Consider the following 17,312-nt stretch of genomic DNA (forward strand, 5'->3'; position numbering starts at 1 on the left):
GTCCATATGGGATGATAGAATTAGGTATGATTTATTTCATTTTCCAGATATAGGAACAGAGCCACTAATGTACTTTAGTTACTTAACAACCAACATGGATTCACAGGTCCCTGGAATCACTGGGAAGTAAGCATTTAGATAAAAATTAATATATAAAAAACCCAATAAAAGCAAGAGTACTTCCTCAGTGCCTTGGCTTCTCTGTCTTATTCATAGCTGGTCTACATCAGAAAGTGACTCAGACAGCACAGACACCACTCAATTAAAATACATACATATATTTATGCATATAAATAATACATGCTACACAGAGTCTCGGGACTGTATTCAAACCAGCTATTACAGGTGCAACACGTAGCATCTAGTTACCTGCCTCCCTATGCGATCCACGAACAGTGCACATACTTGCACAATAGTGTTGGGGACACACTCCAGGCCATCTTGTTCTTCACATACTTATGTTTTCTATTCTGGAATATCCCTTAAAGATCCTTCCTGTCCTAATGTGTCCTGAATTCCTTTAGTTTGCTTTGTCCTATCCCATTTTCATTGACCTGCTGAGCCAAAAACAGTAAGGAGGAGATCTTATTGGAGCCTTTCAGTACTTGAAAGATGGCTACAAGAAAGATGGAGAGAGACTTTTTACCAGGGCTTGTAGTGACAGGACAAGGGGCAACATTTTTAAACTGAATGAGGGTAGATTTAAATTAGATATAAGGAAGAAATTCTTTACTATGAAGGTGCTGAGATGCTTGAACTGGTTCCCCAGAGGAGTTGTAAATGCTTCATCTGTGGAAGTGTTCAAGGACCGGGTTGGATGGGACTTTGAGCAATGTGATCTGGTTGAAGATGTCCCTGCTCATGGTAAGGGGTTGAACTAGATGACCTTTAAGGTCCCTTCCAGCCCACACCAACCTATGATTCAGTCGTCTGGTGAAGAAGTTCCCTTGGAGAGTTGCCAGTGCCTACCCATGCAGATATGCTTCAAGCCAGTGCTCCCCAGAATCCTTCAGTGAACTGCAAGGACAGAAAGTTAAAACAATCACTTATGGGGAGACAGTGTTCACCTTCATGGCAAGTAAACTGTAGTTTAGATGCAAAAAGAAGTACATGGAAAAAATTGATTAAGAACTGCATGGACATCTCATAGCAAAGTCTGACTACAGAGAATGAGTTGAGATGATTTAAGGAAGAAAAACAAATCTTTGAAACGGAAATTTTTTAAAATTTCCAAGTAACTTTAGAAAAATGTAAATGAAGTCTTTGTATGTTCTCTCCATGGATGTTGATTTGAAATGGCTGCTTATGTTCCCCACACGTTATTACAATGCAAAACTATATTGTTAATTGATACTTACTGCAAAATATCTACAAAGGCTGTCAGTAAAGTTTTGCTTTTATACTCAATGCCATGCTTATCACAAAGGGATTTCACCAGAGGAGCTGCTTTCCAGTAGTTGTGTCGAGGCATCGTGGGGAAAAGGCTGCAAATTGAATGAGAGACTTATAGTTAGGCTTTGCTAGCACCAAAATATTTCCCTGCCCTCCCCAAGAACAAAGGGGCTCCTGAGATTGTTTCATGGGAAACCACATGGTCTTTCTCACTTTTAAGTGCCCCATGTTATTCCCACTCTTTTCCCCATAATCATACTCACTGGTGCTCAATTTGGAAGTTCAGGTGCCCGGTGAACCAGTCGTTGAACAAAGATTGGTTCACGTTGCACGTTGCATGGAGCTGAGAGGGGAAAAAAATAGAAGACCTAAGAAACACATGATTTAGCATCTGTCTTTCTGGAAGTCTGATAATTAAACCCCAGCAATTATTACCCACACTTGTACAGCATAAAAGACAGTTTAGTGTCAGGAATTATAGCCATCATTGCCTTGAATAATTAAACAAGGTCTAGATTGAAATGGGTTGTTGGGATATAAGTTAATTAAGTGACTTCTTCACTCATTTTTAGACTCATTTTTATCAGACCTAGCTTTTGCCAGTTTTCTCTTATCTGCAGTAAACCTATAACATATAGGGTAAAAAAATAAAGGTATCAGTCCCACTTTGCTTCTCTTTAGTTGGCATAAAGAGGAGATTGACTGTTAAGCCCTCAGTATTTTTTCATACCGTGAAGGGAAAAGTGGTGTCAAAAACGTCTCAAAACTCTTCAGTGAAAAAATGAGTTTTTTAAATCTAGATATCCCATTTTCCAACTAAAGTTTGAAGTGTTTTGACTACTACTGAATTGCATGCCTATTTAACGAACAGCAAGGATAAACCTCATTAACATACTGTGATACTGTGTAACATGGCATTAAAGCTAAGAGAAGAACAATGTCATCTTTACAGGACAGCAAACTCACTCTTGGAGAAGAAAGAAGGTTCTCACCTGTGTAGATACCCAGTCTTTGTTCTTATCATAATCAATGTGCATTGGAATGTGATTCATCTGTGTCACCCAAATAAACCAGTTACTCTCTAGGTACCTGGGCAGATAAACAGAAAATCACTTCTCATATCTCTAATCCCATCCAGATTTGCCATTAAAACACTTTACTGAGTCTCATCTTAAGTAAAAGAGCATTTTTACATAATTCAGGATTTTCTGTTCCTTTACCTCATAACTTTTGGAATTTCTTTTGAGAACTACTAAATTTGTAGCTGTGAATGGCCCTGAACAACCACCACCACTTCCCAAAATTATGCTCTTCCTTTTGGTCTGACTGCTTATTTCTGATAAAACTAGCAAATATGACCATTTTTCATTTATTCCCCTTAAAGCTGAATGTTGTTCACAAATATTAGCCCTGGGGACTCTGGGTGTGCTGCGTGTTACCTGGCCAGCCAGTAGTACACCATGAAATTGTTAAATCCCATCAAAGGAACATACATCAGACAGACTCGGATGTTGAACAACACTGTCAAAAACAGCTCCTGTAAAAACAAAAATAAAATAAACCAAAATCAGCCTCTGTTAATGAACTTCCTCCGCTTCCCTTTACTTGAACTGCAGCATAGAAAATGTTCTTATTTATTGATCTCTTATTTATGAAGAGAAAGCGCCACACCATCATTCTGCCCCAATTGAGTGTTATCTCTGAAATATTCCCACAGCCCTCACTTTACCATCAGTAACTACAGACCAGCAAACAGCCCTCCCACCTTCTATATCTGGCTCTGATAGCTTTCTATTAACTTTTATTAATATTCAGCTGCTACGAGGCTAAAAAGCCTCTCCCAAAGAAATTCACCCTGCACCCATTGATTGCATTCCTGCTGCAGCAAGCTTAGAATCAGTGTTTTCTGCCTTAAATTCCACAGTCACCTAAGGTGAAGGTAAATAAAGCCACAGCAAGGACATTTTTTGAGAGTCTAGCCAATAAAAGCGATGCTTACCAACCACTTTTTCCTCTTGATTGCAAAGTAGAATACAGAGAGCTGGAAGAAGGGTATCAGTGCAAGTGGGGCCAATACTGAAAATTGAAAACAAATACATTTATAACTTCGTTGCATTGTAAATCTTACAGTGGAATAAAAACATTGCCATCTTCCCTTTACACTAACTTTTCATGTGTCCACGTAATCTGTTGTTCTTTTCACCTCACCTCTCCTTCATTTCTTTCCCATCCCTTTCCTGCTCACACTTGATTCACCCCATCTAACCTAACATTACATAATCCTCACAGAGACAACAAGGGGTAATTCCTGCTCCTGTGATCCTCTTTAACATGAAGGAACCCTCCTGAAGCTGTGACTTCAATGGGAGCATCTACAAAACCTTGATTTTGGGGAGGAGATGCAGTCACGATTTTTAAGTGAAAATCCTACAGCGCTACGAGGAAATGGGGATACTCACAGAAGAAATATTTATGCTGGTAATTGTAAGGCATGAACTTCTTCTTCTTTTTTCCAAGCTGAAAAATGAGAAGATGTTGTAATGAGACAGTTGGAGACCTGAGATGCTTCATAAGATGCTTCTTATTGCTGCCTAATGATCACATCAAGAACTACCTCTTAATGTCTCTAATTCTAGAAATGTACAAGCAAGAACTCAAGAGAGTTCCAAAACAACAGAGAGAAGCAGAGATTTCATTTGAGCCCCTGTTCCCAGATAGCAACATTTTGCTGATGTCAGAACAGAGCCTTATTTTTCCAAGAGATCCCAAACTCACAGTAGGACACAAAAATGCTCACAAGTCATTAGAATTTTGTATGGGAAGTTTCCAGTGATGGCAATGAAAGTCCAGCCTAACCAATTCCACATATTCAACACAGAGTGCTGAGACTATTGGTGCTCAGGCAGGGACAGGTTATTAATATGAAAACTTATGACGAGAAACTTGATGGGTGATGAATGCAGGATGTGTTTGGTCTGAGTGCTACACCTGAATTCCTTTATCAGATGAGATATGATGCAAACATCCCAAATTTTTGCGTAATAGAGGAGACAGTGGCCAGAAATGACCTAAGCATTTGGATGCTATCCTAAAATGACTGCAAGATCCAAGTAGTAAATACACTATGAAGACATCTACCTTATTTGTTCCTGAATATTTTGCCTTCAAGTGCACAAAACAACAAGAGATGAAATATTCACAAAAAGAACAATACATTTAGTTCTTCACAGTGTATTTGTTCACTATTTGCACAGCAGAGTTCTTAGTATTATCTGCAAATTTTGTACTCATGATTCTCCAAAGGACAAGATAATAAGGAGGTAAAGCAAAGTATCTCCAGAGCTCCCTTATTACTGAGAAAAACAAAACACTTTTAACATCTCAAAGATATCTTCATTGGATCAAAATTGAAACAACAAAACAGATGAACTGGACTAAACGAAACCACTGAAATCCATTTTGCCAAGCCCCAGTGTCCCTGACTCTTTTCTGTTAAAATTAGGAGGACATGAGAACTCATTCCTACATTTTCATTTCTATCAAACCCAATATATCACAGCCAGCTCACTCTAGATGCTCCTGTTGATATATAATATTTATAATCTTTCAGAAGACCACCGACAAAATCCTTCCCAGTTGCAGCTAACAGTTTGCTATGAATAAGTATTTTGTATAAACGATCTTTACAGGTGTCTTTCTGAGACGGCAGAGCTGGAATTTTCCACATGCCTCAGAGAGCTGTAGTTTCTTTGTTTATTACCAGTTAAAAGAGAGATATTATTTTAAGGGGCTGGTTATCTAACAAAGAGGCCATTTCATCACCCCAGGAGCAAAATGCCAGGGAAAGACAAAGCAAAAGAGGTCTTATTTATCCTAATGATGGCAGAAGTCATCAGGGAGGGTCTGTTCATGGTTTTTATTTTTATGAAAGCCACAACATTTGTCATTAAGAAATAATGTGCTACGCTTGTGTTTCATGCATAGCAGCTATACTGGTCCTGAGGGATTTAGGTGCCAAACAGCTCCCGCAGCCAAAAGGCCCAAGAGGGAATGTCTGACTCACTGTCTATAGGATCACTAACAACATCTAGCACTCCTGCAAGTGGACTGACTCACTCTTTGGCCTTGCCTTCAAGGTGCTTACCCTGCTCTTCTAATGACACAGAGCGCTTAAGCACAGGTTTTAAGACTTTGCTTCTCAAGATTTGGCGCCTAAACACCATAATAACCAACTGGTACATGAGGCTTGCAGACCTTGTGTTAGAGAATAGAACACTTTGGGGATTATCATGAGTTCCATGCAGAATGGCATGGTCTGGGTTATTATTATACCTCACTACGTAGCTCTCTGTCAATAAAACCTTTGCTTCTCTGGATATCTCCATGCTTACCTCCACGGAGAGTGACTTTCCCAAGCTGAACAGGAGAGGGTGCATGTTGAGGTCGGGGTCTTTGCGGAAGCAGTTGGGTTTGGCGTGGTGCTGGTTGTGCAGGTGATTCCACCAGCTGGCTGGCGCTCCCTGTGGGAAAAGTTGAAGACCAGGGATTCAAACCAGAACAATAGCAATGATTACATCACTATTTCTCCACCATGGTTGCACTTACACTTCCCTCACAGGTGATACTGCATGAAGATAGAATCACTGAATAGTTTGGGTCGGAAGAGACCTTCAAAGTTATCCAGTGCCCCCCTGCCATGAGCAGGGACATCTTCACCAGCTCAGGTTGCTCAGAGCCCCGTCCAGCCTGGCCTGGGATGTCTCCAGGGATGGTTCAGCCACCACCTCTCTGGGCAACCTGGGCCAGGCTCTCCCCACCCTCAGTGTCAACAATTTCTTCCTTGTGTCCAGCCTGAATCTCCCATCCTTTAGTTTAAAACCATTACTCCTTGTCCTATTGCAACAAGTCCTGCTAAAAAGTCCATCCCCATCTTTCTTATCGGCCACTTTTAAGTATGGAACGGCCACAATAAGGTCTCCCTGGAGCCTTCTCTTCTCCAGGCTGAACAACCCCAACCCTCTCAGCCTGTCCTCATAGCAGAGGTGTTACCCCGATCATTTTTGTGTAGGGACACTCCCATTCATTGCATAGGCCAGATTAGCCCCAGAGAATATTCACACCATGAGTCAATCACCTTCAGAGCAGTTATCACAACGATCTGCAGCAATCGATTCCATCGAGGCTTCCTGAAGACAGAACAGTGCCCCAGATCATGTTGGAACCAGCCCATCTGGATCTGGAAGACAAAAGGATCACTGAGGAATCAGAATCACAGCAGCATTGCATCGATTTGCCTCAAAAGTCTCTGTAACTTCATGGTGTGAGTACATCTTTTGGTTTGGGGAAGAAACACTACGTGCTGAACACTGAGAACCTCCTTTCAGTCCTCTAAAACCACTCAATGTCAGATATTGATGTTATTGTAGCAGCTAAAGGGAAAGCGGTAAAGCATCATCACAATTAATTTGACTGTTACTGCATTTGCTCCCACCGCAAATACGTAATTTCCAAGGAACCAGCTAGAAAGCATAAGAATTTCCAAATCCATAGCTTTGTTGCATTTCATATTCTCATGGAAATACAAGGATTCTCTTTGAGGGGTATATGCTTTGCAGATATTAGGCAAATAGAACAGATAATTTTAAAATTGGTTTCTTTGTGCTTGTTCCATGGATGTCTGAGCAAACCCAAGATTCCAGTGCTACTAAAAATTCTTGCTTTCTTCCTCCCCTCACCCTCCAATTTCTCCCACCTAAGGGGCACAAAATCCTGTTCCCTCTTTCCCTATATCAACCCTGACATGTATTTTGCCCTTCTGTGGTTCAGTTTACTAAACCAGCAGATAGTTATTCAGGGTTAGTGAGTGTAACTGGCTCATAAAGGACCTGAAACACATTGGAGCCATCAGACAGTGAACAAAAGGAACATGGAGCCAGAAGTGGAGTAGATAATGAAATATTCTGTCTTTTGCTGGGGTAAGCGATTAGATCAGCTCATCCCATCTTGTGAAACTGCCAGCTCCACAACACCTCACCAACCCCAGGGAGCAGCTTGTCAGCAAAACTAGATTTGCTGGAGCCAACAAAAATCATGATGTGGAACGTGCTTGTTGCCTTCAGCCAGATAACAGGATCTAAGAAGAGGCAGTAGAGCAATGACTGAGATATGAACATGTCATCAGTCCTCTCCATCTGGAAGAACCAAATGCATCTGCAGTGTCAAACAGCTGTCAGCAGTTTACCTGAGCGATGGTGAAGAACGCAATGCCAACCACGAAAGGCACCAGGGATATCCCAAAGTACCAGACGACGAGCCAGGATGCAGCATCCAGTACCAGAAAGTGAAGGAAAATCAGGGAGAAAAAGATGTAATTTGGCATCAGAAGTCCCATCTTCTCAATGGTGCAGCGCAGCTCACGAAAATCCTCTAGAAGTGATTGCTGTGGGTAAAGTGAGTATTAATAGACTGTTTACTTTGAAAATGCAACATAGCAGACCCAGGAACTCCAGTGTTGCCACGGAACTCAGTGGAGATATTCTATCAGAGGGGTCTCTGTGCAAAATTGAGCACAAGATAACACATCTTGGTTATTTGCCACTGGAAAACAAGTTGCTGATAGGCTCTGCTAACTGAGACATCTCAGTGGGAAGAACTGAGCAGAATGTGGGGCTCTGGGGCTCATTCCTCACAGCCAGGTGTGGCTGTGGTGATTCTGGGACAGTGCATGTTTCCATGCGTGACTGCTACCAGCTGCCTCCCCAGCACCCAGCCTATGGCACAACGTCAGGCACGCTGGATCCAAAATTATTTCTGCTATGTCTCTTATCCATCTCCTCCCATGCCGAACCCCAAGCCATTCCCACAGCTGGATTGTAGGACACTCACTTTTTTATTAGACTCAAAGCTGGGTTGATCTGGTGCCAACTCCCCAATCAGCAGAGATTTCAAGTATTTTTTCACCAGGGACTTATCATTGTGAAATGCTATGAAGGCATCCTGAGAAACACACAAAGGAATGGGGTAAGAAAGGGTATGTAACTAAACACCAGATGCTGAGACTCTACTTTTTACAGGTCTTTGATATAATACATAACCCAGTTTCCTTTGTCCGGAGAGTTCTGGATTTTTGCCCCCTCGGTTGCTGCTGTAGTTCTTTGTCATCAGCTGGAGCTTGGCCCAAGGAAGCTGGAGAGGTTTCAAGAAACTAGATTTCATAAAAGTACCTGGGCGAGGCTGGTAACAAACATCAAAGTGTTTGATGAAAACTCTTTGCAGAGACAAACGTGCTCTTTCATCGGCTTGTTTCAGCACAGTCCTTCCCTAGAAGGCTCCAGCCAGCAGCCCTGCCCTATGGATGGGACCCAGGAGCAGCAAAACACATCAATGAATGAGGTTTGTCTTTGCTATGCTTTGGAGAAAAGGATTACGTTTTAAAATCCTGCATTTATTACACAAGGGCCATGGGAAATAAATGCCGAGGGTCCATACACAGAAGGACTAATTGGGCATCTCTTACATCCCTGTAAGTTTTCAGTCTGATGGATGTCTTGGGGAACCGGGTAACACTAGTGACACAAACAAGTCTGTCCAAGAACCATTCAAAATTAAATATCAACTCTGGAGTAAAGGATGAAACCCCAGAACCATCAAGACTCTCCTTTAGCTTATGTCCTCATTGAGTTTTCCAGAGGAAAGGTAAAGAGGCTGAATTACACTCTTTTGTCTCTCAGAAAGAGCAGATATAACAAAAACCTCAGTGTCGGAGCAGCGAAGTACTTGCTGATTTTGGCTTTGAAAATCAAGGTAGGTGATCATGACACACAAAAAAATTCTGCACACATCTGGACCGGATTAAGTCCCTGGAAGAGGACAGAGGACTTGCCTTGTGCAGTCTGACAGTCCTCTGGAGTCTCTCTTCGGACACAGTCTATCTCCGAGCACTTTGGTCTAGAGGAGCTCAGAGCCAAGGTGGCTTCTTGGACAGATGAGCTTTCTACAGGTATCTAGTGGCCCCTTGTCACAGTGACAAATCACTGTCTCTGTTCAGACACAGAACTGGGGAAACCTTTCCATGATGGTCCTGTGCCCCTCAGCCAACCATTTTCTATACATTTTTTACGTAGCTCCCTCTTGCCAGGAGCTCTAAAACTGACTCAAGTTGTAAATATCCATATTGCAGCTTAGAAACAGAAGCCAGAACCCTTTTGAACAGATTTCCTATCCACAATATCACTACCACAGATTTTTATCACAGAAACACAAGCCTCCCAGTCCTGCAACCTGGCCTTTCTCCTCCCTGCTACCTGATTATACCTTACAAGAGATTAACTTTAATGACCACCATCTGCAACATACCTAACATCCAATATTTGACATCACTGTAATGTTCTGCTATGCATATTGTCTATATTTACGATGTGATCCACACAGAAGCAGCAATTCTCATCATAAATATATAATTAAGCAGTCTAGAGGAAAAAAATTCTCACCATATTTATATAATTATGAGTTCTAGAGTAGTCAAGAGTACTTGGGGGAAAAAATGGTAAAGATTAGCAGAATAAAAATTGAGAGTAAGACAGAAGAATGTCATTATAATGCAACATAAACCCACAGTGTACCCACAATCTTGACTACCGCATGTAGTTCTGGTCCTTCTGTCTTCAAAGGGATGTGGTATAACTATATATAGCAAAAAAGAGAGTTCTGGCACAGGTTTCATGATAGAAGGCTGCCTTGGCAAAGAGGTAACAGCTTAAAGAGTTTTGAAAGATCATAAGTAGCATTGAGAAAATGATGGGAAAATTATTCATTGTTTTCATAACACAAGAATGAAATTATGAGGAAGTAGGTTGAAAATGTACAGAAGTAATAATGAAGCTTAATGAGGAAAAACAGATTGTAATATTATTGTAATAATAATAAAGACAACTAAGATCAAAGCTCATTCTTTCAGCTTATTCATACCAGACAAATTCACTGTGGTTAAAACTCCTCAGTGTCTATAAAGCACAATAGTCTAAACGCAATCTTGATCCAGAATTCCTTACACTGGTGGGTGCAGAAGCTGGGAGGACACAGCTTGGGGACAAATCATTCCATAAACTCTGTATTCCTTGACTCATTTCATAAAAGTCCAGTAATGGAAACTGCAGGAGATTATGGGCAGGATTAATGTCCCTTCTTCAATTATCTGTTTGCAACCTCACATCACATTATGTAGATACTACATAACGGACACACAACCCTCTCTTTACATCAAGGCTGTATCTACCAGTTAAAAACCTAGAGAAGAAAACCAGCAAGACTCAGAAAGGTTGTTTTCCTTCATTTGAGAACACCGGGTATTTTTCTGCCTCAGTTTCCAGTGGGGTGAAAGGAATGAAACATGAAAAATAACTCATCTGACCCATTTTGGGCTGTGCGTTGGGAAGTGTTACCCCATTTCACAAATTGAAACCTGAGAAATTAGGCAGGTTAAGCAACTTCCTTGAAGTCAAAAAGTCTTGTCGTGACAAGAATTAAATCGGCGTTTCCCGCATCACAAGCTCATGCCCTAATCTTGTTCACGTTTCCAATGCTCGTATTTCTGACTGTTCAGAAATCCAGGATCTGCTTACAGCAAATAGTCTGTGAGACCTGCTTAAAATTTATTACTTTTGTCAGCAAGCAACAAATTATTTTAGAGAAAATCTATAAATCAAAGAATTTTGCAGGAATCTCTGGAAAACCTATTTTCAAATAGCGATCATTTGTAGAATTTTCCCTCCTCTTCTGCATCCAAATGTCATATTGCTGCTTTCTCATTATTCCTGTATTTTATTTCTTCCCACCTCCTTTCAAATTGCCTTTTTGCTCAAGACCCCTTCTCCTCCATTTGCCTGTGGATATTACTGCTTACAACACGGTGTAACGAGCCCAGACAGAGCTTTACAATCTACATAACAGGTAACTCTGACCTTGACGGTAACCAGAAGATCAATTTTACGAACAGCACAGGCACATCCACCACATTATCTCATCAAGCGCAGTGCCAACTACCACCAGGACTCTCCACCGGAGTCCCACCATGTCATCCTGCCCTGACGACAGACCCACCTCTCTCCACCATCCTCCCACATCTTACCGTAGCATCTTGCCCAGCGTAGTGCTTGATAACTCGGCTGCCTCCAGGGTGTCGCTTGGCAAACTTGCTGACATCGTAAACCTTCCTGTCGATCACCAGCCATTGCTCCTGATCTTGGCCACGGCCGTTGTGGGTTCTGATCTCTTCCCAAGTGAAAAGCCGTGGAAAGGTGGAAACAGGTTGTGTCTCCTTTCCGGTGGAGCCAGTCTGTGGAGCCATTGGTTCCAGTAGGTGTGTAGTCAGCGCTGAGATTTGCTAGTCCAAGCTTGGCAGGTCTATGTCCAGACAGAGTGTGAGCCATCTCAGCCTACCCGTTATACCATCCTACTCCAAGCCACGCCCTGTGCTTCTAGGGCTGGTTGGCTCCCCTTGCCCGAACACACCCTTCCATAGCTCCCTCCTCTTCCACGTTGACATCAGACACTTCAACACACCCTTAAATAAAAGCCCTGGTCCTTCTTGGCTTTTCTGAGCTGCCTTTGGAAGGTCTGGTTACCTGTGAGAGCTGTTTCTTAACTTCAGTGAATACAAATATACATAAACAGAAAGAAAGACTTCGCAAGATCATCATTCGGTTAAATGAGATGGCAAAATGATGGAAAGGGCTAATAATTGAACAACTTAATAGGCCATTAGGAACTGTGTAAAGTAAGCTGTTAATTTGTGTCCACACCACTGAGTCAATATGGGGGTTATCCAGAAGAGAAACCCAAGGAAGGTTGTGGGCAGCTCTTCTGCAGCAAATATTCAGTGACTTTCTTAGAAAACGGTACCACTATCAGCATCCTGTGATCCTTTAATCAGTCATTAACCTCAGGAAATCGTGCATTTGCCATACAGTGGAGCTCAGTCATGTCCTGCAGTGCCAAAATATAAAGCTGTAAAGCGGCTTGAGAATAGAGCCAAGAGCTGCTATTAAATACATTTGCTAACGTCTCTCGTCAAGCTGTAATTCCTGCCTTCAAGTCATGGAGCCAACTCCTACTGTACCCCAGTGAAAACGGCAGAATGCTCCAGGGTCTGCGATCTCCCCATAAGGTTCATCCTCATGGTCCCATCACTACCCAAACTTCAGGTTGTCCTTGGTCCTTGAAATTTTCCACATTATCCCTGACACGCTAAATTCATGTGTTTTCTTAACTAAAAGCATCGTTGATCAAAATATCACCAAATCAAAGAAAGGAGACCTTAAGAAAACATCTCTCTCCAGTTAATTGACCTTGGACGTTGACAGTACTTTGCATACAGTTGTTTGCAGAGTTTTCTGTGTGTGCTCCACTCACTCAATCACCTCTTTGTTCAAGTAATTAATTCATAACTCAACAACAGTAATTAAAAGATATGGGGGTTGAGAATAATAATAATTAATAATAATAGTAATGACAATGACAACAACAACAACAACGTTAACACCAATTTTGGCTGTAGATTAGGAGCTTCTAAAACTATGTTTAATATCACGGCTTACATAACTAACCTTGCTTAAATATTAGTCTTGCAGAGCTGAAGTCAAAATATCTGCGCTGTTCAGAGAGGATCTGCTACAAAATAAAGAGGTTAGAGCCCTCAGCTGTAATAAATAGCAAAGATAAAGCAATGCCATGTTTCCTATGAAGTCACATCAATTTTGCGGGTGACCCAGAAAAGAAAATAAGCTGACATACATGAAATACTGTCCTACTTCACATATAGGATTCTCTTAATTTTTTCTTTTAATCCAAATTTACTAGCCCTGGGTACTTTTGAGGATGCTACAAGCAGCAGGCAGGTATGTTATAGTCTGTCCTCATTAGGTTTTCATCCTATCCCTTTATAAGGCAATACTGAGCTAAGTCCCTAATCACATGTTTTCCACCTTACCCCAATTTGTTCTTTTTGTTTATAAGCACGAATATTGGCAACAGCAGCACCCAGTCCCTGCCTAAAACCTGACAAGTTCTAGGTCTCAACTACCTCTGGTGACATGGAGTTTCACAGATAATTCCACATATTGTGATTCAAAGAAGACTGATGGTTGTGACGAGCTCCCAGTTCTGAGAAGCACTGAACAAAATGAATTTGCAGACTGCAGGGAAGGCAGAAAGATAAGAAAACTAAACTATGTTCTTGATCGAGGGTGAGGTGGAATACTGGCTGTTTTCCCTGCCTCCCGAGCACACGGCATGCAGGAAACTTAGGGAAGAGCTGATCAAAGCAGAGATGATCTGATAGGCCTCTGCATTGCGAGAAAAATACCCTTTCATTTACATACAACAACTTTATTTTTTAAAGTTTGTCCTTAAGGGACTCTGGAATGGAGTTTACATGGTACTCGTGCTATAAGCGATGATGAAGATTCTCAGCTTACCATTATGTTTTCTTAGCGCACTCTGCACAAGCCTCAGAACGCAAATACAGTCGAAACGTGGAGTTTTGGTGGTTTGTTTGGTTTGGTTTCTTTCTTCCTTGTGTTTCCCAGTGAGTTAACAGTAGCCTAAAAACCAGTTGGATAGAGACAGCTGCAATCCCTGCCTTGCCCTCAGACCTGCATGGAGTGGGCAGCCTTGCTGGCTGACAGAGAATTGTGAATTACGCAATTCTAATTAAATCGTGTAGCAGCATCTGGCAAATTAATCAGTCAAGCCCAAAACAACCGTTTAAAAGCTCCTGACATGTGGCAACGGTGGCACCACCCTAGGTAAAAGAGAAATGTGACTATTAGTATTCATTAAGAGGCAGTGATAAAAGAATGAGAGGAATAATTTTCACTGTGCTGTCACATTGCATTTCATAACCCTTTATCTTGCTCTAAATAAAAGTGAAGACTGTCGACAATAATGATGTGTTCGTGTTCTAGTGTGGAATATGTGTAGAGTCTTACATAAATCATGTTCAGTACTTAAGGTGGTTGTAATAAACTACGCAATAGTTGTTGCAAATTTCTGCATATGTGCATTTTCTATATATACACACAAAAAAATTCAAGTTACTCCAAAACTGGCTGAAAATACATGAAAACCTCCCACTGCCCTTTGTTTGGACTTGTAAATGTAGCAGCTACCTGGAGAGGAGTAGATAAAAATCTGGGTTTAGATTCTGATCTACAAAGACCTGGAGAATACAGAACCAGGAACATATTGGAGTGAATAAAGAAATAAATGCAGGATGTCTCTGCCTATGCACACAGTCAGTAATCACGATTTTCACTGGTAATACACATTGTGGGTGCCAGTATCCATCAAACCACTGTTATTAGTTAGGCAATTTGGGAACTCTAAGATACTTGACTTCCATATGAACAGCATGCATAGTATTTTATGTCTGAATTTATTGAGCATCCGGTCCCATCCAGAGGGTCCTGTAGTGCCAATTGATGTTACACTACATGAAAAAGCCTCAAGCAAGTCCTCTCCCAATCTGAAAGCAGAAGCTGCCTCTGTCTACATTATCCAGGTCACCCAACAAATCTCAGAATTACACAGAAAAGCCCAGGTAGGTAGTGAAAGCCACAGTCATAAAACATTGAGAAACCAGTCGCAGTTAATTTACACCATACCCGGCGTTCTGCAACAACTACCCACGCACCTGTCAAAATCCATGTTGTATGCCTCTGGGAGCTCGTACACGTGCATTGAGCTATTGTTCTACATAGTTGGTTTTGTGACTAAGATTTTCCTTGCACAGGCACTTGACGTAGTTTTCCAGTTTTCCAGAAAGCCAATATGTGACTACTGAACTGGTAGTTATTGCACCAAAGATTTTTCACCAGCATCACATTCAATGTTTGCAGTGCACCCTTAATCCACTGGCACTGCACAGAGTGGTCCAGAAAATAAATTTTAACAGATCTACTACTAAGACACACTGAAGTATCTTGTTACTTAGAAAACCTCTTGTTCCAAAGAAGTTCTCTGAGTAATTTTGTCATGCAGGATGCCACCCATGGTTCTCCTGGCCATTTCAGGCTCTGAGCAACCTGATCTGGGTGAAGATGTCCCTGCTCATGGCAGGGGCGTTGGACTGGATGATCTGTGAAGGTCCCTTCTAATCAAAACTATTCTATGATTCTACCATTCTACGATTTCTACAGAAACTAAACTTTGCATGGAGCGTGTCACACGTGCTCTGAGAATGCCTACCCAGTGAGGCTCCTGGGCAAGGCTGCATGAAGAACATCTAATTTATGAGCTGTACAGTCTCACCCAGAAGGAGAACTTAGATATAAGACAGATAACTATGGGTTGTACCCGTCTCCTGGGTTAGGTATCAACAGCACAGAGAGTTTGAGAAGTGTGAACTTGGAGATAGGCATCTACAATTCCAGTTGTGCTTATCTATGTAGACATACCTGAGTGTCTCTGCCCTGCCCTGGTTGGTCTGAAGCTGTGGTGGAACAGCACCTTACCTTAGTGGAAGGTTCATGGAGGATGTTCTGCCCTAAAGTGGCTCCGACATCTGGCAGGGACCTGACCTGCATCCATCTGCTCCCACTCCTGTGAACGAAGCTTCTTGTTCCTTCATGGATTTCATGGACCCTCCTCCAAGACTCTTTCTTCTGTGACTGTAACTCTTCCCAAACACAGTGAGGAAACTGAAATCATTAAAATTATTTTCTCCAAGGCACAAAACTTAATTTGGAATCCATAATTCAGGGCAAGGCTTGATTCTGAAACAGCCCCTCCATCTTTTCAAGACACACCAACTTTTGCAGACTGCAAAATCTTGTTTTGAAGACATATTTTGGAGAAAAAAACCAAACAACAGTAATTACTTGCTTGATAAGAACATTAAACAACACCATGTCAATCAGGAGGAGAACCAGGTTTTCCTTTTCTTTTAATATATTCTGAATAAACGAGATACCACCATGTATTTCAGATGGTGCCACTTTTCAGGAACATCATGTATTTTCAGAAATGGGATGAAAAACCAAAAGCAAAACCAAGCCGCCTTTTTTTCTATAGGGCACAGAGTCAAGTTTGCAATTGAAGCCTTTTTCACTATCTTGAGGAGTTTATTTTGCTCAGATATTCAAAGTCTTGATTAACTTTGTTTCATTCCTTAATCCAGATATCACTAGTAAGCCAACACATGGGGTTTTTTCCTCTGTGAAAGCAATCTTTATGACTTTTGTAAAAGAGGAAAAAACACATGTGAAATACTTCCATTTGGGTTGTGGCAGACGGTGCTTTCACTCCTAGTTTTAGGTGTCCTATTGTGGGTAAACAATAAAAAACAAAAGACAGATGCCATGTTAATTATAATGAGGTGTAAAATTAGGTTCTGTAATAAGCACTGTGAACCTCCTCACCTGAAACTTCCCATGGAACAATCAGTTGCATTAAGGCACTGAACTATATAATATAATTTTTTGGTACTTCTGAGTAAGTTACTAACACCCCGACACAGAAGATGCTGCACAACTTGACCCGAGTTGCTATTGTAATTCTGATGTGACCTTCTCATCCACACACCACCTGTAATTACACACCCTAAATTCTTTTTAAACAGGGCTGATATTAATCTCTTCAACATTCACCATGTACTTTTCTGTCCTGTGTATCTTATTTAACCTGCAATTTCTATGAAATACACCCTCCGACTTCACAGAAGTCAAAACCCCAGGTGCTCTTCTGTGGCTTTAAGATCTAAATTCAGTTGATCTAAATAAAACTATACATTTGCAATTTAATAGCTGTTAAAAAGCCCCTCTCTCAAGCACATGGACAGCATTGGATATTGTTACAAAGACTAAATAAGACACAGAATGATTCAAGCTAAAACTGTTAAATGCCTGTAACAAACCCATTTTGTT

The 17,312-nt window shown here is 41.3% G+C and overlaps 1 protein-coding gene across 2 annotated transcripts; it reads right to left on the reverse strand.

Moving 5' to 3' along the window:
* Nucleotides 1-490: 490 nt before the first annotated feature.
* On the reverse strand, nt 491-11,882 carry LOC309442366 (acyl-CoA (8-3)-desaturase-like). 2 transcript variants are annotated; one of them, XR_014184595.1, is made up of 13 exons: nt 11,519-11,882; nt 8,278-8,388; nt 7,634-7,831; nt 6,527-6,628; nt 5,784-5,912; nt 3,852-3,909; nt 3,392-3,468; nt 2,832-2,929; nt 2,385-2,481; nt 1,656-1,735; nt 1,359-1,484; nt 916-1,017; nt 491-557 (listed from the first exon to the last, which is right to left on the reverse strand). XR_014184595.1 is itself a non-coding variant. In XM_082058145.1 (12 exons), the coding sequence occupies exons 1-12, from the start codon at nt 11,735-11,737 to the stop codon at nt 966-968; spliced, it is 1,347 nt and encodes a 448-aa protein (XP_081914271.1). In that variant the 5' UTR covers nt 11,738-11,882; the 3' UTR covers nt 846-965. The 2 variants fall into 2 exon arrangements, 1 of the variants encoding a protein (XP_081914271.1); XM_082058145.1 differs by lacking the exon at nt 491-557 and having other exon boundaries at nt 846-1,017.
* Between the last annotated feature and the right edge of the window lie 5,430 nt (nt 11,883-17,312).

The sequence above is a fragment of the Streptopelia decaocto genome (genome assembly GCF_964273445.1).
Source record: "Streptopelia decaocto genome assembly, chromosome: 7".
In the NCBI taxonomy this organism is placed as follows: domain Eukaryota; kingdom Metazoa; phylum Chordata; class Aves; order Columbiformes; family Columbidae; genus Streptopelia; species Streptopelia decaocto.

Bases quoted from the DNA above. Each gene is read 5' to 3' on its own strand.
- LOC309442366 (XM_082058145.1), bottom strand. From the start codon at position 11,737: ATGGCTCCACAGACTGGCTCCACCGGAAAGGAGACACAACCTGTTTCC. The intron at 3,469-3,851 runs GTGAGTATCCCC...TTCAATTTTCAG, and splicing joins CCAGCATAAATATTTCTTCT to TATTGGCCCCACTTGCACTG. The intron at 1,485-1,655 runs GTGAGTATGATT...TTCAATTTGCAG, and splicing joins AACTTCCAAATTGAGCACCA to CCTTTTCCCCACGATGCCTC.